This window comes from Callorhinchus milii, unplaced genomic scaffold (genome assembly GCF_018977255.1).
Source record: "Callorhinchus milii isolate IMCB2004 unplaced genomic scaffold, IMCB_Cmil_1.0 Scaffold2, whole genome shotgun sequence".
NCBI lineage: Eukaryota > Metazoa > Chordata > Chondrichthyes > Chimaeriformes > Callorhinchidae > Callorhinchus > Callorhinchus milii.
Window position 1 is genome coordinate 17,126,658 of NW_024704743.1, and position 23,805 is coordinate 17,150,462.

General features: G+C 40.9%; 1 protein-coding gene across 1 annotated transcript in view; it reads right to left on the reverse strand.

Moving 5' to 3' along the window:
* Positions 1 to 23,805, reverse strand: part of reck (reversion-inducing-cysteine-rich protein with kazal motifs) — a 76,060-nt gene that overhangs the window by 27,384 nt on the left and 24,871 nt on the right. Inside the window, exons 7-12 of the mRNA XM_007898126.2 lie at positions 17,131 to 17,216; positions 10,625 to 10,669; positions 7,469 to 7,502; positions 6,040 to 6,237; positions 1,642 to 1,900; positions 450 to 629 (exon numbers count right to left, since the gene is read on the reverse strand). Of these exons, the coding sequence (XP_007896317.1) occupies positions 450 to 629; positions 1,642 to 1,900; positions 6,040 to 6,237; positions 7,469 to 7,502; positions 10,625 to 10,669; positions 17,131 to 17,216 (802 nt within the window). The remainder of the gene's footprint in view (positions 1 to 449; positions 630 to 1,641; positions 1,901 to 6,039; positions 6,238 to 7,468; positions 7,503 to 10,624; positions 10,670 to 17,130; positions 17,217 to 23,805) is intronic.

The following is a 23,805-nucleotide window of genomic DNA, read 5'->3' on the forward strand; positions in this document are numbered from 1 at the left end:
TGAGGCAGTGACGGAACCGGGCAATGTTTCAGAGGTGCGGGAAGCAGAGCGGATCATGGTACATAAGTGGGGTAGAAAGGACAGTTGAGAGTCAAACAAGATGCCAAGGTTCTGGAGTGGCTCAGTGAGGTAGAGTGTGCATCCTTGAATGGTAATGTTGACAGTGCTGAGGTGTGGAGGTGCTGACGGGTGCCAACAGAAGGTTCCACAATGGATAAATTGGTATATTTTCACTTATTGTTACTGTATTAGGTCATGTAAGGACTCAACAAATAGGTTGTAACATAATCTATACCATTATAATGCTTCAAGGTCCAATAGCCTTGAAAACGTTATTCCTTTAAGATCTTAACATTACCTCAGAAGACTAGGTCAAATTGTAATAAAACCACAAAAGCAGGACTTTTGTATATAAAGCTATGACATTTAAAGCAGAGAAAGAGTCTTACCGGTTATTGAAGTTAGTACAGTATTTCAGACTCTGGCAACCCAGCTGGCATGGTTCTCTTACATCAGCCAAGCACATAAACATAGAGGCTTCCTGAGGGTTATATTCACAGATCCTGTCAAATTCTTGCCAGTGTGTTGCACTTCCCCACCTTGTGCTGTATAACTTAATACACAGATCCCTGTCAATGTAAGGACATAGATTGTTTAAAATAGAGACAGGAGTTGCTTATCCTCAAAAAAAAGTACTAGTCTTGAGGTCAAAATACAAATTTGAATACAAATACAATGGAGTCCTCTACTGTGAGAGGACCCGGGTTCGATTCCCGGGGCGAAACCTTAGGCAAGTTTCTTTATTCCACATGACTCTGTTTACCTAGCAGTAAGTAGCAACCAAGTTGGTCCCTCAGTCCAAGACTGTTTGTGGGACACAGCTGGGCGCAATTGGCTAAGCATCTCACCCACAAAATATACAGCCAATTCACTTTATGGTATATTTTCTGGAGCACTATATGTCTCAACGACATGATAAGGCGCTTTATCAAATACAAGGATTATTATTTTTACAATATAATTATTAAATTTGTTACACATTTAAGCAATTCTCCACATGGTTGATTTACAGGCAAAGTTTGCAAAAATCAGTACAAAACTGAAGTAATCTAACACTTCCTTTCTTATTCCTTGATGGGGCTATTTCATCATACATTGGATGGACATTTCTGTCTGCTACCATCCAGTAGTGATCGTTCCTCATCCTCATCATACAGGAGGATCTCATTCTAAACTAGGAGAAGCAGAGACCAAGCTAATGCCTGTTTCTGACTTGGAATGAAATGCTCTCCAGATATCTTATATATATTATATCTTCTATACTAATAAAACTACAATGTGTGTAGTGTATCAGCCAAGATCTCAATAACCGATTGACACAGAGACATGATTTATATCTCATCAGAAAGGTCTTGCCACGTGTGCACAGCAATGTCCCCAAGGACTGAGTGACCAATTTTATTTGGGGGATTGTTGGCCAGGACACCGGGAGAAACTCCTTTCTCTTTTCAAATAGTGTCAAGAGATTTTTAATGTCCACCTGAACAGACTGATGGGACCTCCGGTTATCATCTCATCCAAAGGATGGTACTTCCTTACGGTTAAAAATAATCATTTGTACTTCATTTTAATTATACCCACCTGCAGACAGATGTATTTGCTTTTGAACAACAGTGTAATTTAGCACCATCGACAGCTGTAGCTGGTAACCCATTTGAAGTGTTATTTGATCCGGAACTTTCTAGAAAGCACTGCCAGAGTGGATCCTGAGGCAGCGGCATTTTTTTACAACCTTCGATAAGTCCATCAACAATTTCATGCTCTGTTGCCATTGTCATCAGCACTCTTCGGCACGTGCTTTGACAAGCATGGTCCTCTGCTCTGTCACAGCAATACAAGCCTGGAGAGTTGGATTATAATAGTCAGAAATGAATAAGCAGAAGAGAGAAAGAGGGAGAGTTCTAGAGGGTGCGGTTCCAGAGGAGAGAAAATAGTAAATAGGCAGAATTGGGAAAAGAAAGTAAAACGGGGCAAGCTGAGATTTTAAAAAAATGTCTCCTGTCAAAATGTTTTATATTTATTAGTGGGTTAGGCTCATTACAGCAGTAAAGCTCCACTGTATTATTGAAGACTACATTACAGTGATAACTAAATGTCCAGGAATGATCGGCTCACAGAGACAGGAGTATCTATGTCTGCTAAGAGTTATTTAATACTAAGATCATTACTATGTGCTAACTATTCGGGTGACCTATTGCTGACCTTACTGCTCATATTTCACACCACTCTGTCTAACATGTTTGACAGCTGCTTTACTGTAATGATTCTCTCCTGTATCTTATAGTACATCCTCTACACAGACACTGCTTTGCTCGTGACCCATTTGTTTTTAAATAGTTTACATGTATAACACTGGCTATATATATACTATACATACACACACATATATATATCTAATATATATATTTGAGAGAGAGATGTATACACTCTTTTTACAATATACAGCAGAACCTCACTAATCCAGTTACTCAAGTGACTGGGCAAAAGTGACCTACTTAGTGAGGTGACCTGGTTATTGAAACAGGTCGGGTGATTCAGGTCACTGAGGTAATGGGCAAGGGTGATGAACATTCAACAACCATACTTTGCAATCTCATTAAAATAAAGGCACTGTCACACTTAAAACAAAAGCTGTCAAGTATTCAACCATCCTTTGGCAGAACACAAGTTGGTTACATTCTCCAAAGCCAGTGAAACAGTCTATGAATTCTGTGCTTACTGTTTTTACGTTAGAATATACAGCATAGAAACAGGCCATTCGGCCCAACTGGTCTATGCCGGTTTTTATGCTCCACATGAGCTTCATCCTGCCCTTCCTCAACTAAACCTTTAAGCATAACCTTCTATTCCTTTCTCCCTCATGTACCCTATTTAGCTTTCCCTTAAATACATCTATGCAATTTGCCTCAACAACTCCTTGTGGTAGAATGTTCCACATTCCCACTACTCTCTGTGGGAAGAAATTTCTTCTAACTTCCCTATTTGTGACTATTGTATATTGATGGCCTCTGGTTTTGGTCTCCCCCACAAATGGTAACATCTTCCCTATGTCTATCCTATCAAAACCTTTCATCATTTTAAAGACCTCTATCAGGTCACCCCTTACGCTCTTCTTTTCAAGAGAAGAATCAAGCATGTTTAGCCTTTCCTGATAGGTATAACCTCTCAGTTCTGGGATCATCCTTGTGAATCTCCTTTGCACCCTCTCCAGTGCCTCTACATCCCTTCTATAATGTGGGGACCAGAACTGCACACAGTATTCTAAGTGTGGTCTAACCAAGGTTCTGTAGAAATTTATCATAACTTCCCTGCTTTTCATTTATATCCCTCTAGAAATGAACCCCAATGCCTGTGTTTTTTTTAATGGCCTTATTAACCTGTGTTGCTACTTTTAGTGAATTGTGTATGTGTAACCCTAGGTCCGTTTGCTCCTCTACCCCATTTAGGTTTTTATTTTCCAGGATGTATGTGACTTCCTTATTCCTTCTACCAAAATGTACCACCTCACACTTTTCTACATTGAAATGCATTTGCCATTTAAATGCCCATTCAGCAAGTTTATTAATATCTTGCTGTAATTTGTGGCAGGCCTCCTCTGTATTAACTACTCCCCCCAAATTGGTGTCGTCTGCAAATTTTGAACCTTTACTGCTGATTCCCGAATCCAAATCATTAATGTTTTGATTAAGTCCACTCTCTCACGTAAGGACAACTCCTTCTGTGGTGGCATATTTACAGCACTTACCAAGAATTGGCTGCAGGAGCTCAGGTTAGGCCAGGGGCGCTGGCCAAAGTCGATTTCCCGCTCGCACTGCTTCCGCAATCCCAATTCTCCGCACGACGCATGCGCAACCAGAGCCCACTCTGCCCACAGAAGCATCGTTGAGGAAACAGCGCAAGAAGCCCGAGGCCTAGCGCACAGGTTACATCAGAGGGGGTGTTTGTACCGTGTTTGAAGCGGAGGAGGGCGCTGTAGCGGATACAATCAATTCACTGTCCTGAATAGTGAGGTGCCCGGTTTACTGAAGCAGACAGCCTATCTTTTAACATTGACAATGAAAGAGACTGTGAAAATATGCCCGCAATTGTGAGATGGTTGGATTATCGAGGTGACCGCAAACTGGGTTTCTACTGTATCTGAGTCCGTATACACATATTCAAGTACTTTATGATACTTAAATTCTCCTATTTCTACCTTTCCCTAATTTATAATAATTGCAGTTATGAACTCTTTAAATCTTTATTTATGCAACAACAAGTTGCATTTATATAGCGCCTTCCATGCAGGGTAGCGTCTCAGAGCGTTTAACAGTGCCTGACTCCAAGCAGGGGGAGGGAGGGAGGGGTCGTCAAAAAGGAAGGTTTCCAGGAGGGACTTGAAAAAGGAGAGAGACAGGCCGAGGGCTTGAGGTTTCAGAGCTTCAAGGTGTAGTGGCTGAAAGCATGATCTCCAATGCTGGAGTGGAGGGCATGAAGGACAAGCAGGAGGCCGGTCCAGTTGAGTGGAGGCGCTCGATGGTGGATTGGGAAGTGAGGAGATAGGGGGGTGTCAGGGAGAGAAGGGATTTGAACACAATTCTACATTATTAAAGTATCTTGGTGCCTACACATTGCCCATAGACAACCCTCAGGTATTTATAGCAAACACAGCCAGAATACAGTTTAATGAACTACCTCAGAGATCCTTCCAAAGGGTCATGGACCCAAAATGTTGATCCACTTTTCTTTCTCATAGCTGCTGACTGACCTGCTGAGTGTTCCCAGCAATCTCTGATTTTGTTTCAGATTTCCAGCACTTGCAGTATTTTGCTTTTTATTTAACTGAACTACCTACCTGACATAAAAAGAACTGTATGATTTAGCAGCTTTGATAATTCCTGCAAGACTATTTCATGTCATTGCTTGTAAAAATGACTGTGATTGCCTTGAATCTGGCTACGTAGGTTAACATATTAAAACTAACGCTCATGCAAAAGAAACCATCCAATTGGTAATCACAATGCCAAATATTAATGTTTCTGATACTGTACCTGCAGACTTAAATGTGAAACTTTTTCACATGCTTTCTGGCCACACTCTTTTCAAATGATGCATTCATAAGAATGTAAGAAATGCTAGACAAAAAATAGACCAAGGTCCATCAAGTTTGCCTTTCACCTTCCTGGGGGTCACATGTACATATATCTCAAACTACCTATGTACTATATCCCATAATGTTATTTCCTAAAAGAAAATTATCTAATCTGTGTTTGAAGGAATCAACACTTCCTGCTTCAACCGTCTTCCTAGGGAGCCTCTCCCAGATTCACGATTCGCTCACTGAAATAGTGTTTCCGTAGATTTGTTCTGAATTTACCCCCCTCCAAGCGCAGGCCATGTTCTCTGGTTTTACTATCTGGACAAGTTGAAACAGCCTGATTGATCTACATTGTCCAGTCTGTTTAGAATCTTAAAGACAGCAATCATATTGCCTCTCAATCTTCGCCTCAATCGATCGTCTCATTCTAGTGTGAAATTCTTATTATTCTCAATTCTGTTGTGGCCCCTAGTTTATTTAAGTATTGTTTTATTCTTGCTTCTTAAGAGATATATTAGTGAGATGGGGCTGTTTGATAGTTTAAAAAAAACATACGCATTGAACCGTCACCCAAAAAGTAATATTTCAGTCCCCTAACTAAAATAAACACTCATAGTTGACATTCTTTGAAGTCTCAAGCCCTCTCTAGAATGGCCAGTTCCTGCAGAATATTCACCCAGTGCTAATGAAGCTTTGCAATGCTGAGGAAAAGGCAATGTTAAACATCTGCAACAGTAATACACTACATGAACTGTGTTTTTATAATTAATTGCCATTGTAATGAAAGCTAATGTCATGTATGAATTAACCCTCAAGAGCAAATGAACTAAAATTCTTCATTCAACAGACATCAAACAGTTTGTTCTTAAAATTTCTACAACAGAAAACTATTTGTTACTTACTGTCAATGGGATTTTTCATGGGATATGAACGTGTATAGTTGTCAACACAGTGAATAAGCTGTGGACTGATAGAGGCACAATAGTTTTCTACTGCTCTAATCTGCGATTGACTTGGAGAAGAATCTGTGCGGAAAATTGCTTGACAATATTCTCTGCAGTTTGTGTGTCGTCCTGCATAGCTACAACATAGGGAGCCCACTGCAAACAAAAACACATAAATATTATTTTTCATATAATCTACAATTCCAGAACTGTGCTGCAATATCTTTTCAAATCTTAAGTAATTGCAAAAATTAAAGATTGTTATGAAAAGGATTACCATTCCCATGTAAACTATTGGTCTTCCCTACTCACTTATACATTAAAAAATGGTACTCAATGAAAAGAACAGATGGCCAGAAGCATTAAAAGGAAGAGATTTATGTTGAATAGCAAGAATCAAGTTCAGTCAGTTTATATTCATATCATATCCTACTGTATTTATAATAGTACTTTGGTTATTAAGCTGCACTACAGTTAATTATTCTGTGTTATACATATGTATGTCAGATTTTATATGATTAACATTAACGATGCACAAGTACTGAATTGGCTGGTGACATTAAGGCAAGGCTACTGCAGCATGTTTAACACATGCATATTAAAGCTATGGTAGCCCATTCTTTACATATACAATATTGTACCACACGTGCAGAAAACTTGTACTGTACAATGGATGGCACAACCAAACAGGTTTCAAAACAGAAACGTTTTAATAGAATATAAATTAAATTTGTGTTTGGTTGGGGTATCTGCATTGCCTGATGCAACGATGACTGGTGAAAGCCTCGTCTTCTGTACTTATTCACTGTTCTGTACTACGCATGTGGTCCTTCGGCATTGCAGTCGGGAAGTGCACATGCAATGACTGATCAGACTTAGGTTCCCAGGACTGTTTCACGTGGGGCACTGTACATACTACTTCAAGGCTGGTAAGCGTACACAGGGTGAAAGGTCCCATTCACTCTCCACGTGATCAGATATTCCACACCCCCTCACTCACCACATGATCGGGTGACGCTCTTTCCTCTCTCCACCCACCGCCATGTTATGACAATGATGTTAGGCCTCGGGAGGGAGGGCGTGGAGCGCTTTGAGGTGTGTATGTGCAGTGTTCCGTTTGAGTGAATTTTGACCCGTCAGCTCAGAGTATATTAGCAGCAAGTGCAATGGTGGTGTTACGCTTTAAATACGACTTGTGCAGATACATACAAGTGAATTTAATACGAAATTAAACAGGACTCGGGAGAATGTCAACTTTGGCCATTATCCGATTTATACAGATAAGACTTCTGCGAGTTCTACTGAACCACTAAAAAACTTTTCATTTACGGTCTTTTTTGGGAAACAGAAAATCCTCCATTCCCTGGTTAAAGAAACCATAACTTACTCTCATTTCTGTTCACACAGCTGTAAAAGGCAGTCTGAAATACAACCAACGTAAGTGTTAATGTGCATAACAGCAAGATATAATCAAAAACATAACTAAATATGCCCACTCCCATTTTTTAAACACCTCTCATGGGCGCACAACCAATCTGTCTTGAAGATGGAAGCATGCAGACCATGGCATTAACAATAGTGTTGTGACTGGCCATAGATAGAGTACAACTGATAAGAAGGTTTGAGTCCTGTTCCCCAATAATGGCTTGATGCTCCAGCTGAGAATGATTACTTGTTCCCAAGAGTGACCAAGGCTGCACCAGTAGTCATTTTCCTGGGTTGTTAAAAATATTCAGTAATCTCCCTCTTATTAAAATACTTTTTTTTAAAACAACCATATTAAAGGTGTATTATGTTCTGCAGTGGTATCAACCAACCTGCCCTCATTCAGCTTTATAAGACATTAGCAGTGAACACCAATCAGAGACTGCAGATTGCGTGCAATTACAACACAAAAATAATTATCACAACTTAATAAGAGCCAATTAAAGCACAGCTGTTCAAGTACAACTGGGGTAACAAATGGAATTGTGTCACAGATTCGAGGAAGCTGAACAGAGTAGGAGCAAATTTAAAATGTTAAATATTAGCAGCACAAACCACAGCGGATGAGTAAACAAAATGATAAAAAGACACCACTGCGGTAGGAAAGAATATAGTGGTTAGAGACCTCAGAGAGGGAGGCGAAACCTTGAAGCAGGCACAGCCAAGACCTATAAAAATACGAGTTGAAATCGGTGTTAAAAAAAACCACGATAAACCCTTTAAACATAACTACTTTACAAGAAGACATTATTTAAGACTGTTTTCAAGTTAGTCTAATCAGAACAAATATTTGAAAGGTAATTTAGAAAAGAATAATTAAATGTCAGTTTCACACAACTACTTAGGCAATGAGATAATACTATTGCAATCCTACTACAGCACTAGGCATTCAGAGTACACATATACATTTGACAACCTTCATCTTCTCGGACACTCTCTGTTGCTTTTGAAAACATTTGTTTAAATGAAGACTGCTGTGAATTACATCAGGAAAGCTGGCTGGGAATGATTATGGAGTCTGATAGTGTGAGAAAGTTGAATTAACACACACAGTGGAAATTACAAGATCAGTTAACTGGCCTCAGGGTTAATGACTATCCATTGATGTTAACCTAGCTCCCACATGCTCTGGCTCAGAAATTCCTCCAAATTGTTTTTTTTACAACCAGATAAAGTCATCAGTGTTCATGGTCTGCACTGAAACAGTACGAAGAAACAGGATGTAAGCATGAATTATTTCTTTATGTTTCATGGGGAGCTAATGAGGAAACTTCTTCCATCACCACCAAAGAATTTAAGAATGTTGTTTCTTTTCCACCCCTCCCTCTTTTGAAGAGATTATATTCACACACAAAGAGCCCGGATTTTATAGCAAATCATGCCCTTTTATTCAGCCTAAAGTCAATAAACATTTTCAAAGCAAGAGAAAAATTATTTTTTTTCCCACTGGTCTGTGCGGGTGTTGAATCTGCCTCTCACATGCCTTATCTCAAGCAACCCAACCTTCAAGTATCCCCTTCCTCTCAGGTTATCACCTACCCTTCCCTTCTACCTGCACCTGCCTTTACCTATACCAATTTTTTAACTTAAAGGGGCACTTCTAATTTAATCCACGGACAGGGTGGATAGACTGAAAAACAGGTCTACTTTGTCATATAAGCATACACGTTATATTTTACAATTGCATTTTAAAAAGTGCCTTCAACTTCAAATGCCCTATTCGTAATTCCTTCAATCCAATAATACTCCACATGTTATTAGTATGATAAAGAAGATAACTGTCTGTTTAGGATGCTTCCTGCTGGAACCATATAATGCTCCCCTACCCTTTTAGTGAGCTCACTGAAGTGGAAATCTGGATTTGTTTTGCAACCAAAGCAAGCACGATTGATGAAAGAGAAATCAGAACTTCTTTAAAAAAAGCTACACAGTAGGCTTCAAATGTGGTTGTAATTGTTTAAAGGATGTAAATCACAGATGTAGTAGAATACAAACATCAAATTGAGGAACTATGCCAACCCCAACTAATGACTATGGATAATTCAGCAAATTGAGAATAATTTTATTAAGAGATAATACTCATCTTTAGTGAGGTATTACTATTTCAGCAATAACAATTTGCATTTCTATAGCACCCTTTACACAGGATAGCACCTCGGAGCACTACCTTGTGATTCCCAGAATGTGGACTTCCTTATTCCTTGAATATAGTTCAATTTCTACACCTAAATGAATACTTAGTTGCATCTCTGAGGCGACAGATTGGACATTCCTTAAGATTGTCACCACCTGCTTAGAACTGCCTTTCTCCCAACATCAACTGGTTTCATAAGTGCTCTGTTATACTACCCACGTCAAGGGTGCTATATAAATGTAAGTTGGTCTTTCTTTCCTCTCACATTTGGTCTCGATTGCTTGTTTCACATCTTCCACCTCCTTTTCTCTGTGATCTTCTACCCCATTCTTCTGTTCATTCTCCCCACTGCTCGTCTAACTCTTGTCTGCTGAATGTCCCCCTCCTCCATCAGTGGCTGAGCCATCAGCGATTACTCCCCTAATCTCTGGAATGCCCTCCCTCTAGGCTTCGCTCTATATCTTTAAAACCCTCCTAAAAACTTACTTGTTCAAAATCCACACATAGCCATCACCTCCTTCCCTTTACTTGTTCAAAATCCACACATAGCCATCACCTCCTTCCCTTTCTTTCTTGACATCTGACCAAATCTTTGTCAATCACTCTGAAATGTTTCCATGTGAAGGGTGCTATATAAATGCAAGTTGTTAGTATTTGTCTCAACTAACAAGGGTAGGGTGTGGTGTTTCGTTTTGGTATGCTAGCATAATTCCAAGTGAAAGTCTTGAAATATAGAGACTGATTATTAACTGATATGCAGAGAACAATCTTGTAATCTCCTGACTGTTAAAAGGGCATGACAATCATAGATTATCTGCATGACAATCATAGATTCATAGTTTAACAGTGTGAATAGATACAAATCAAAAGCACAGAGCCTCATATTTCATTTTGTTGTCACTTTCCACTATTAATCATACAAACCTCATATTCTTTTCTGCAGCTTTTAAGGTCATTCTTTGAGGAGGCCTAAAAGAAAAACATTGTAATAAAAACTTTTCACCTCTTTGGATCTCAGAATTGGCATCAAAAGGCTTCAACACATTTCATTTAATCAAATAAATTTCAAGGTTCAATATGCTGAAGCAGTCAGTCCCCTGCTTAGATTCTATCCAAAATAAATCAATTAACTTCACTGACCACAGGTCTATTTTAAAAACAGGCTGATTACTTTCAGATTTATGTACATTTAGACAATACAGCCCAGTGTTTTAAAATGTTTATCCTAACCACAGAACTTAAGATTTAACATTTCTTCACCAACAAAACATTAATTTAGAAAAAAAAGAAATTTTAGATTAAGATAAACTTTAGTGACTCCATCTCACATGGACACTTCATTTACATTGAAAACATGAGCATTTTTGAGTTCTGGCGAGAGTAGTTTGAAAACAAATTTCCAAGATTTATTGAAAGGGTTAAGTGAAAGACTAGTATAATAACCCTCTATGGCTGGAATTCCCTATATGTTGATTCCTTGGCGGTAGATGGAATTTCAAGCATTGTAGTAATTCAAACCAGTCAGTACAGTACAATAAAATGTACTTTTACATAGGGCCTCCGCTCAAAGAGGTTGATAATGCTGAGCTCAGGTTCTGAGCCAAGGGCGTGAGGAGGAGAAAGATGACAGAAAGCGCAGTCAAAAAGGTAAGCTTTCCAATCCACTTCCAAAGATACTACTGCTAGGCCTAGCAACCTAGGTGAAGATTACCTCCATATCTACTCATCAGATGTATTACACAAAGAAAATGAAATTTTAAAAATACGCCTATCACAAACTGTGATACGTGGAATTTCACCACCAATTTACACCATCAACAACAACAACTTGGATTTATATAGCGCCCTCCACACCAGATTATTATCCCTGAGTAACAGTCGTGACTTAAATTGCAGCTAATAATAATAATAATAATCCTTGCATTTGATATAGCGCTTTTCACGTCAGGAGGACGTCCCAAAGCGCTTCACAGAACACACTGTAAAGTAAATTGACTGTATATTTGTGGGCAAACGCGGCAGCCAATTGCGCACAGCAATGTCCCACAAACAGTCGTAGATTGAAAAATGACCAATTTATTATTGTTTTTGGTTTTTGGAGGGATTATTATTAGGCGTGTGGAGTAAGGAAACTTGCCCAAGGTTTCGCCCTCTGCCTGGAATTGAACTCAGGTCTCTCGCTTGCAAAGCAAGTGCTCTAACCACTGAGCCACAGGACTCCACTACAGAACATGACTAAAGCACCTAATGTTCTATCTGAAAGAAAATCTGTCAAATCCTGCAGTAGAGAGAAGAGTTTCAAGATATGTTTAATCTCACCAAGAACGTTGATGTGACTAATGTAAATGAATCACTTTCCACAACCTTCATTTTTCTAGTGGAGGTTTATGTTTCTCTCTGTCCCACCCTGCCCAACAACCACATGAAAAAGCCGATGTGACATAAGTATCTCAGAGGCTCAGAGGGTTGGATTCAACTAATGCGAATATCATGTGGTAACCAACACAGGTGCAAAGGCAGACTTCGATTGACTCAGCCTGTCTTATTCAAGATTTAGAGGTGTACAAATGTCCTCAACCCTGCACAACAAATTTCTGACTGGTAGGATCATCCTAGGTAGGCAAGGCAACTACTACTATGAAATTCACCAGCGTTTCATGCTAATAAGCTATGTGTTACCAATACCGTTATGGGTAACCTATATCAAAGATGTAGTAAGCAGATAACAATTACCAGTGTTGTCAAACAGATTTTTTTCTGCCTCAGATACAATAAAAATAATCCTTACATTTCACATAGCACCTAATCACAACATTGAGACATCTCAAAATGCTTCAGTGGATTTTACTGTGAAATGTAGTGACTGTGTATTTGTAAGCAAAACACTAAAAATGAGTGTAACCTGAACATTTACAAAATTTATCACATTGACTTTGATATAAAGTAGAAAGCAGATTTTGTGGGTATGTCATCCTGACGTGAGAAAGACTAGTTACTAGCCAGTTACTAACAAATAATTTAGTATTTTTGTTATAATTTATTATTGTATCTGAGGCAGAACAAAATCTGCATGGAAACTGCTCTGGTCAAGGCAACTAATGGCATTTTGTCCATCTGTAACCAGGGCTCCCTTTGCCTCCTTGTCCTCTCTGCTGCCTTCAATACAGTGGACCACTCCATTTTCCTCCACCGCCTCTCCTCTCACCATAATCTACAAGGTTCTGTCCTTGAATGGTTCAGGGCTTATCTCTCAAACTGTCTCCAATTTGTCTCCGCCAAGTTTCCCTTCCAGCTCGCGCACAGTCTCGTGTGGAGTTTCTCCGGCCTCTGTCCCCTCCTCTTCAATCTCTACATGCTCTCCCTTAGTGACATCATCCGCAGACATGGGGTCAACTTCCACACGTACACCCAACTCTATCTCTCTGCTTCCACTCTCGATTCCAGGACAACTGACAACCTGACAGACTGTCTGTCTGACATCAAGTCCTGGATGAGAGCCAACTTTCTACAGCTGAATGTCAGCAAGACCAAGGCCCACCTGATTGGCTCTCGCCAGCACCTCCGCATCTCAGGCACTGGCAGCATCAGCATCCACCTCACCAAGCCAGTCAGGAACCTGGGCGTCTTGTTCGACCCTCAACTGTCCTTTCTTCCCATATCTATGCCATGACCAGCTCTGCCTTCCCCCACCTCCGAAACATTGCCCGACTCCGCCACCGCCTCACCCTTCAGGGCGTCGAAACCCTCATACACGTATTCGTCCGCTCAAGGCTCGACTACAGAAACTCCTTCCTTGTCAGCCTCCCCAACTCTTCCCTCCAGAAGCTGCAGATCATCCAAAACTCTGCAGCTCTTGTACTCTTCCGCACCAGGCTCCGTGACCCCATCATCCCCACCATCACCCGACTCCACTGGCTCCCCATTCCTCAGAGGATAGAAGTCAACATCCTGATCCTCACTTTCAAGGCCCTCCACGGCCTTGTCCCCTCCTACATCTCTGACCTGCTGACACTCTATCAACCTGTCCGCTCTCTCTGCTCAGCAGGCTCTGGCCTGCTGCAGGTCTCCTGCCCGACCATCGGCGGCCAGGCTTTCAGCCTCTCTGCCCTCACTCTTTGGAACTCCATCCCACAATCCCTTCGCCTTGCTCCCTCTCGCCTCCTTCAAGGCATGACTCAAAATCTTCCTTTTTGACTGTGCCTTCAGCCACTCTCCTACCCCCTCTGCCCTCCCTCATCCCAACCCTGCCCCCCAAGTTTGGGTCTTGATCCTTAACTGTTCTACACCTTGGCACATCCTCCCAACATGAAAGGCGCTTTACAAATGTAATTTTGTTGTTGTATAACCACTATAAATGCATTACTGTGCCAACAAGACCTAAGGAAATACAATCACCTGTCAATCCCAGACTTGGATCAGATGCAGGCAATTTTCTATGAGTTACAAATCAGGAAGGGGGAACATGAGCAAAACAGGATGTCAAGATCGTATGCACCATTTGCACTTCAAACTGAAGAAATACAGAAATGACTGTGCAGCTGGTTAACCAAAGAATTACCTTTGGCCTCTGGATACAATCTAGTCCCAGAACAGAAATACTCAACTAAATCGTCATCTGAAGTAAGATATCCCAATTCAGGTCCCAGAGGCAATCCTGTAAATAAGCTTGGTTTCTCTTAATTCTCTTTATTATATTTGCTCAAACACAATGAGTTTGGAGATGCATGCTGCTGAAATTCTGATATGTCGAGCCCTAGGAGAAAAAAGCCAATATGCTTTGTACCTTCTTGGCAGCTGATGTATCAAAACTTTACTATGATACAAAGAGCCCTTCATCAACATTTAACGTATACTGTTGGGCTGTGGAGAAGCCAACACTCACTCTAAAGATTTTGGGGTTTGCCCACAAGTTTAGTGCTGTTGGTCCTCTACTCTTATTACTGGCATCTTAATTATATACGTAATTTAATTCAAGTCTCCCACTTTGATCCCCAAATGGACTATTGACACCTCACCCAGCATCATATTCATGGACTATATGAACAGATTGCCTTCAGAATACATCCAGGTTTACTTGAATAGAAAGATTATCCAGTCAGAGAAAATCTTAATTTCTTGGCTAACAGACTTTTTTCCAAATTTAATTAATATTTCTATAACATAGCAGCTAGAACGCCCAATGAATAGGAGGGCCATATATCCACTGCTGACAGTGTAAAAAATGTGACTTAATAATAATCTTTGCATTTGATATAGCGCTGTATTACATTGTTGAGACATCTCAAATAGCTTCACAGAATACATTGTAAAGTTAATTGACTATATTTTGTGGGCAAAACACGGCAGCCAATTGCCAAGTGTCCGACAAACATTCATGGATTGAGTGACCAATTGGTTTTTGAGGGGCCAAATTTTTGGTTGTTTTTTTGGAAGGATTATTATCCCCAGAAAGTGATCCACCAATCAGTTAGCAACCAGGTTTCTACTTACTGCAAGGTAAACAGAAGCACGTGGAGTAAGGAAACTTGCCTAAGGTTTTGCTCAACCTGGGAATCTAACCCAGGTCTTCCCACTTGCGAGGCAAGTACTCTAATCACTGCAGTACGGGACTCCAAAGTAAGACTTGACCAACAAAGTAACACAATAAGAAATTTCATTGGAATAATTCCTGGAATTATTCCATTCTTTAATAATCCGCATTAAAAACTTGGGAAAGTTGTTTTAAAACGAGTACATCATTTTAGTATTGAAAATGTTAACTTTAGCTGCCCAAGCTACAGATTCCATCCAAATCTGTTGAACTGGTATCTGCATAAATAGAAGCTCAAGAAAACAAACCTCAAACCTGGAATTACTTGATCACCGTAGAACCTGCAGGTCGATGCCACATGGCTATGCCTCGTTGCTTTCATGTGAAAATGAGTGATATACTGATCAGTGCTTAAGGCATAGCAAATATAAATTATTGTGTTGCATTAACATTGTAGCATACACAATTGGAAACAGGCTCCAACATAAGGCCTATTAAATAAAATCTGTGCCTTCAGCTGTCTTGGTTAAAATATTATTCGTACTAACAGATTATTTAGAAGTGATGTAAATATATCTAGGACTAGTTTTAAGGATCAGCAAGGATAAAATGCCTCGCACTTGCTAAAATCTTAAGAATGACTCCTTGCTGAGTGCTTCCACTAAGCAACTTTCCAGATGTGGACAAACCTGTTGCTGTCTTATGCGATGTGCTCCAACTTCTAAAGACACTTTGGCTGTGGATGAAAGGCTGAAGAGTTACGTTCAGTTGCACTGGCAACACATTGTATCCAGGTGTTAAAACATAGGTTGTAAAACAAGGAAAAATCAAGACCAATTTGCTTTTGACACTGATGTCCTCCATGTGACCTTCCCTTCCTTGCTATACCATTTAAATTGCACCTCTGGGATGAAAATACCAGTCCGCTTTTAAACAGAAGCAGAATCAAATCAAGTTTAACAGTGTATAATATGAAGACAAATATTTACAGTACATTTCCAAGAGATTTCCTTCTGTTTTTTGGAGTTGGTCTCAGGATTTATGCAGTTGCTTTAATGCAATTCTATTCCCACTTCAATTTATGACCTATCCATCCTTCAGATGAGACATTAAACTATGGTTCCTGTACAGACGAACTTTAAAGATTTCATAACAGAATTAGAAAAGAGAAGGGAGTTTCTCCCGGTGTCCTGGCCGACAATTCTCCCAAATCAAATTGTTTTGTGGATGTTTGTGGGACGTTGCCATGCGTAAACTGGCTGCCACATTTGCCGAGTCACCAACTATACTTTACAGTTACTACACTTTAGTCAATCCTGTGAATGCACTTCGACAGAAATTTCTGTCCTGAAAGATGCTATATCAAATGCCATTATTGATATTATTATCCAAGAGATGGATTGTAGGGCCACAATTTACAGTAATACTCATCACCTCAAAATTAAGAAAAATGGGAACGCTGGATCTGGAGGGAAAGGAAACAATTGCAGGAAGGGGTGTGCTGCCACCTGTTGGGCAATAATTAATGCAGGCATCTGTGACAAGTCAAATCCAGTGGGCAAATTTCATAAAGGGAATTGGTTTAACCCTCGGGCATATACTCAACAAGGCCAATAAGAACAAGGCCAAGATCCAAGATCACAGAGGATATGGTCTCTGCTTGCATGAAGTGGTTCATTAAAAAGGTGACAATTATAACACAATGTACAATGTCTTAAAAAAGGGGGGAACAACTAACTTACATTAGGTCCAACAGTTTAAAAAAAACAATGACCTGAGCTAAAAATCCACCAGAAAACAATAACTGCCAAAAACTCAAGTGCAGTATTTTTCTAAGCTATTTATTTGAACTCTTCCTGAAATGCTGGGCTTCAGACAATTCACAGCTGAAACACATTACCTGTTTGCATGCACGTCGACATTCCACAGCAATGGCCAGCTCGCAACACCCAAGGCCAACCCAACCTTCAGGCTTCTTCGATGCACCTAGAAACAAAATCCAGAAATATTTAGATTACAAATATTTAAGAGAGGCTTTGTTTGGAGGAATCAGTTATTTTATTACAAATGTAAAAAATATGCATCCCTTCATTTTCTAACTGTCAGACTGGCCCGAAGTACAGCAATTTAATGAGCTGCAACTATTTAAGTTAATAGTTTCAGTCTGTTATAATTAATTATTGTGGGATTTCAGATGGGCAGAAAAGCTTTTTTGGTCTAACATTTTAGTTGAAATACAGAAGATTTATTTTCATTAAGAGTCATTAAATAGGCAGTATGGTCATTGCAGAAAAGATCACAGATTGGCATCGGAGAGCATACAGGATAAGGCAAGTAAATATATGTAGAGCCGGAATTATGCAGAAGTTTTGTGGAGCCTATTGAAGCTGAGAATAATAAGAAAAGGCTCGGGTAGAAATTAAGAGTATTTTTCTTTACTTTTGAAACTGCCAGATGGAACACAGTAGCGTTTTCTGTTCTGTACTTTTCCATGCTCTGAATGTGATTTTACACGACCAAGAATGCGGAGGTAATGCTGGTCTGAAATTCTGAACCTTCTGGTCTAGTGTAATACTTATCCCTAGAGCAAAACCATCTGAACAAAATATGTGTCCTCATGTTCTGATTGAGATGAGAATTTTGTACTGGTTGAGAAAACGCAGCACCTGGAATATAGTAATAATTATTTTTGGTAAGCCGGGTGTCTGACATAAGCGGAAGCCCATCATCATGCTTAAGAGTATCCACACTCAACAGAGAGTTCCATGTACACCACCTACATGCACATGGAGATTCCCAAGTCTGGAATGCACCCTCTTTTCCCCAAGAAATGCATTCTGCTTAACTAATTCTTGATAGAGTAATGAACAGCCGGGTGATGACCCAAACCTGCTCCTCCCAAAATCAAGTTCCAATAAGCCAACAGTCTAGAAAGAGAGTCTCTCTTGATGTCCCGGCCAACAATGCCCTAAATAAAACTGGTTATTCACTTCATTTGTGGGCCCCATTCGCCTACAAAATACACAATCAACAACAAGATTCCATTTATAGAGTGCCTTTCACGTCGGGAAGTTGGGTCAGGACCCGAGCAGGGGGGAAATGGTCAGGGTGAGGGGAGGGAAGGGAGGGAGCGAGGAGGGGGTAGAGAGTCGAGAGGGGAGCTGAAGGCACGGTCAAAGAGAAAGGTCTTGAGACCGGCCTTGAAGGAGGAAAGGGAGGAAGCAAGGCAAAGGCACTGGGGGATAGAGTTCCAGAGCCTAGGGGCTGAGAGGCTGAAGGCCCGGCCACCGATGGTAGGGCGGTTGGGGCGGGGGGTGAGGAGCAGACTGGAGCCAGAGGAACGGAGGGTACGGGCAGGTAAGTAGGGGGATAGTAGATCAGAGAGGTAGGAGGGAGCAAGGCCGTGAATGGCCTTGTAGGTGAGGATGAGGATCTTGAATTCGATCCTCTGGGGGATGGGGAGCCAGTGGAGGCAATCACTACACTTTATAGCTTATCCTGTGAGGTGCTTTGGGACATCCTCGCAACTTGAAATGCACTATATTAAATGTAAGGATTATTATTATTTGGGTAGACAAAGATGGCAAATCAAAGAAAGTTGGACATTTTAGAAATACCACGTGGCAAAGGGGATGCCAAAGGAGGAATGCTTTGCAATGGAGCTATGATCCAAAACTGAGAATGTTTTCTACTGCTAAAGAACTGAAAGTTCTTTGAGTCCTTATCAGTGATTGTAGTTCCCTCAAAGAATTTTACTGTTTGAAGTTAATGAGTTGAAACATTGCTTCAAAGCAGCTTTTACAGCTTATATATACATAGCACAGATATGATGAGATGTGAGGGTAAGTTCCTAACATCAGGATGACAAAATCTGAAAGGAGGAAAGTCCTTTGGAATAATTTTCCAAAATTCCAACAATGTGCAGATCTTAACCTAGGACATATGGAGGATGTTGAGAATAAAATAAGTTTTTGTGTTCCTGTATTTCCTTTCATATATTTAGAATTATTTGAAAATGCACAGCAAAGTGGAATTGTACAGAACTAGAAAAAATGGTGCATCAAGCCAGTCCAAGCATTGCTTGAATTAAATTTACAAACAATCATGATGTTATTTGCTTAAATTTGTTAAAAAGGACAAATATATAATCCTACATCTTTGCTAATACAAGGCAACCTGTTAGTGCCTTGCTTGAGCAAGGGTCTCAATACGGGTGGCCTTTGGTCAGCAGGTCCCTGTCAATGTACCCTCTGTATGTTGGAGAAGCCCCTCTAATGTCACTTCCTGCACGCTGGACACACATGCTATCCAATTATTATCCAACTGATACTAGCAGCTTTATTTTGTGCACAGCGTACATGGGCAGTGTGCAGGAAATTACATTGACATTAACCTGACAACTCAGAAGCCTGTCATTTTTCACCTTCCCTTTTAACGCAGCCTCCGAGATACCATACCCACATGACCGTTCTCTAACCAGGTTGCCCTGTGTTGCTTTTGGGAGAAGTGGTATGTGAACGTCAGTACCACTCTCACGTTGCACAGGAAAGGAAGAATGTGCCTCTGCCAATAAATGAAGCCCACATGAATATTTTTTCTCAGCTCTATATTTTTTCTCATCTCATCTGGAACATTGCTGGAAAAATTCATTTTGAGGAATGGCCATGACAAGTATGTATTGACACAATTAGGAAGCAGGCGAATTCAAAATGAATCGTCTTGTCTTACTGTACTCTAATACATCCTTTGCAATTTGCCTGAAGCAATAGAGGGACAAAGGGGCTCTATATTTAAAAAAATCTTAACTGTTCTTAATGTTCTTCACCATTTAGACCGCTAGCCCATTTCAAACATTTTTGGTCTGGGGAACATTTGCTTCCTAGCTTCCTCACTAATCCTCTCTCTAATGTCAAACTCTTTTTTTCTATGTCATGCCACCTAGCCAGAACTTGGGAGCAACAGTTGACTTTCACAATATTCATTTCATTCTATCTAACTATCCACCAAAATAATTTTTGACCAACCCTTCTTTACCCCTTGTTAGCTATTATTAACTTCTATTGTGGAGTCCTGTAGCTCAGTGGTTAGAGCACTCGCTTTGCAAGTGAGAGACCTGAGTTCAATTCCAGGCAGGTCAGGGCGAAACCTTGGGCAAGTTTCCTTACTCCACACAGAGCCTAATAATAATCCCTCCAAAAAACCAAAAACAATAATTAAATTGGTCATTTTCAATCTACGACTGTTTGTGGGACATTGCTGTGCGCAATTGGCTGCCGCGTTCGCCCACAAATATACAGTCAATTCACTTTACAGTGTGTTCTGTGAAGCGCTTTGGGACGTCCTCCCGACGTGAAAAGCGCTATATCAAATGCAAGGATTATTATTATTATTATTATTATTATTAGTAACGGTCTCTTCCCCATTTCAAAACTGCTGTCATCACTCTTCTTATAAGCATGAACTTCACCCCTCTATCATCTTAAATATCCCTATTCCTACCTGTGCCAATGCCTGTCCACTCCCTCGGCACACCAGGCTCCAGCCTGCTCCATGACCCCCCACCAGCCCGCCCCACCATCGGTGGTCAGGCCTTCAGCATCTCTGGCCCCAACATTTGGAACTCCATTCCACAGTCCCTTCGCCTAGCTTCCTCCCTTGCCTTCTTCAAAGCACGTCTCAAGACTCTCCTCTTCAATCGTGCCTTCAGTCACCCCTACACTCACTACCCTCCACCCCTCCTGATCCCAACCCTTTGTTCGAGTTCAAATCCCTGACTGTCCAGTGCCTTGGAACGTCCTCCCGACATGAAAGACGCTATACAAATGTATGTTGTTTTTTCAAATATATTGTGTCAGCCTGGCTCAGCTCATAGGAGTTTCACTTCTGAGTCAGAAGGTGTGGATTCAAGGCCCACATCAGCATTTGGAACTCAAGCTGATGCTCCAATGCAGTGCTAGGGGGTGCCGCATTGTCAGAGATACTGTCCTTTGGATGATTCAAACCAAGGCCCCTTCTGCCTGTTCAAGTGGACGTTAAAGATCCCATGGCATTGTTAGAATAGTGCCATGGGAAGGTCCTGATCAATAATCCCACCAAAATGACCAAACAAAATTGGTCATTCGCTTCATGGCTGTTTGTGGAACATTGTATAATCTGGCTGCCATGTTCGCCCCCAAAATACACAATCACTGCACTTTACAGAATATCCTGTGAAGTGCTTTGGGATGTCCTCCCAATGTAAAAGGTGCTTTACCAAATGCAAGGATTATTTCACATCCCATACACACACAGTCACCTATGGTCTTATTTAGAACTTCATCTTTGATCCTCTCCAGTTCCTCATCCCTGTGCTACCTCATAGAGTTAACTTCCATGGGTATGATAACCAACTTTACCTCTATACCTCTAACTTGCATTCTAGGACATTTGCGGTTTGACTGGCTGCCGAAATGACATCAAGCTCTGATCGAGTCAGAACTTATAATACTAATACTTGCATTTGGTAAGGCACCAACTCCGTGCTTCCCTCCACAAACTGCAGATCATCCAGAACTCTGCAGCTCATGTCCTCTCCCGCACCAGGCTTCGTGACCCCATTACCCCCATCCTCGCCCGGCTCCACTGGATCCCCATTCAAAATCTTTGTCCTCGCTCTACCATCGGCGGTCGGGCCTTCAGCCTCTCCACCCCCACCTTTTGGAACTCCATCCCACATTACCTTCCCTCCCTTGCCTCAATCAAAGCATGTCTCAAGACCCTCCTCTTCAGCCACTCTCCTACCCTCCCTGCCCTCCCCACTTCATAATCCAAATCCACCTGCCCCACCCGGGTCCAAATCCCTGACTGTCCAGTGCCTTGGGTCGTCCTCCCAATGTGAAAGGCACTATACAAATGTAATTTTGTATTGTATTGCCTTATCACTTCTTTGAGATGTGTCACAGAATACACTGTAAAGTTAATTGACTGTATATTTTGTGGGATAAATGCATCAGCCAAAAACGCACAGCAGTGTCCAACAAACAGTCGTGGATTGAGTGACCAAATATATTTTGGGGATTTTTTTTTTTTTTTTTAAGATGGATTATTACCTCTGGAAAGCAATCCATCAATCGCCTAACAACCGGGTTCCTACTTACTGCTAGGTAAACAGAGGTGTGTGTAGTAAGGAAAGTTGCCTAAGGTTTCACCCTGTCTAGGAATCGAATCCAGGTCCTCTCGCTTGTGAGGCAAGTGCTCTAACCAGTATACAGGACATATGCACTTACTTCACACTGCTGCTGAAAACCTTATCCATGCTTCTATCACCTCCAGGATGGATTTTCCGAACACTCTAATTTCCTTCGTGCCATCCTACAGTGGGTTCAGAATCCATATCTATTGTCCCATAGGCATGTGTAGTAAGGAAACTTATCTATGGTTTCACCCGACCCAGGAAATGAACCCAGTTCCTCTCGCTTGCAAGGCGAGTGCTTTAATCAATATGCTACACTTTGAGACATCTCAAAGACGTGATAAGGCACTATATCAAATGCATGGATTATTATTATTTTAGGCCCCCACATTGCTCACTCCATATTCTTTTGCTTTACTGTGAATGATCAAACCTTCAGCCAACATTTCCCCCATTCTAGAATTCTCTCATATTTGCTTTGCTACCTCTGAGCTTTCAAAAACCTCTGAAAATATATCTGTCCCACCGTATTTGATCAAGATCTTTGACACTTATTTTTCTGTTCAATGTCAAATATGTTATGCTCTTGAGATGTTATTTTAGGTCCAAAGCACTCTACAAATGCAAATTGTTGTATTTTACTAAAGATTCTCAATAGGTATAGGTTTTTCAGTAGCACTAGAATTTAGACACTCATAAACCAAATATCAAACAGTAGGATTTTTGCTTTCAAGTTAACATGTGTTCAAAGGCTGAAGCAGTCCTTCACAGCTGTTATAGGAGCCAGCACTACAAAGTCTCTAAGCTAGATAAGTACCAGAACCACAAGCCTTCCTTAGAACTCTTCTGTTTCCAGCTCCTCCTTCAGCAAAACGTTATCAAAATAATTTCCATCAAATGAACTGCCTGCCCATCTGGATGCATTTTGGATGTGGAGGCTTTAGCCACAAATCATCTGGCAGCTGAAATGAGCTACGACACGGATTTAGGCTTGGCCACATCCTTGCCCCTGAATGTGTTCCACGTAAATACAGACCCAACTCCAGTTATTTTCCACTGGTAAACATTTCCAGCAAAATGCTGTCACATTACCTTACTTTGCCTTTTCACATGACGAGTGTACTTTTAAGAAACACCTCTCAAAGTCAGAAAGTTGGGATCGAGGCAACCCTCTGTGGCGATCTTGGTCGTCTGTTCTTGAGCCAGGCAGGTCCACAGTAATCCTGGGCACTGCGATGACAGACCATCCAGCCTGGCTCATCAGCAGGACTTGATGGGCAGGTAACAGTGGTAGCAGAGATTTTTTCCACTCAGCTCCTGTTAACCCTGGAAGTCAAAGCCCTAACGGAAAGCGTGGTCCTAACTGCCCAAGCAGCAGGAACCATTCCAAGCATTGCTCTTAAT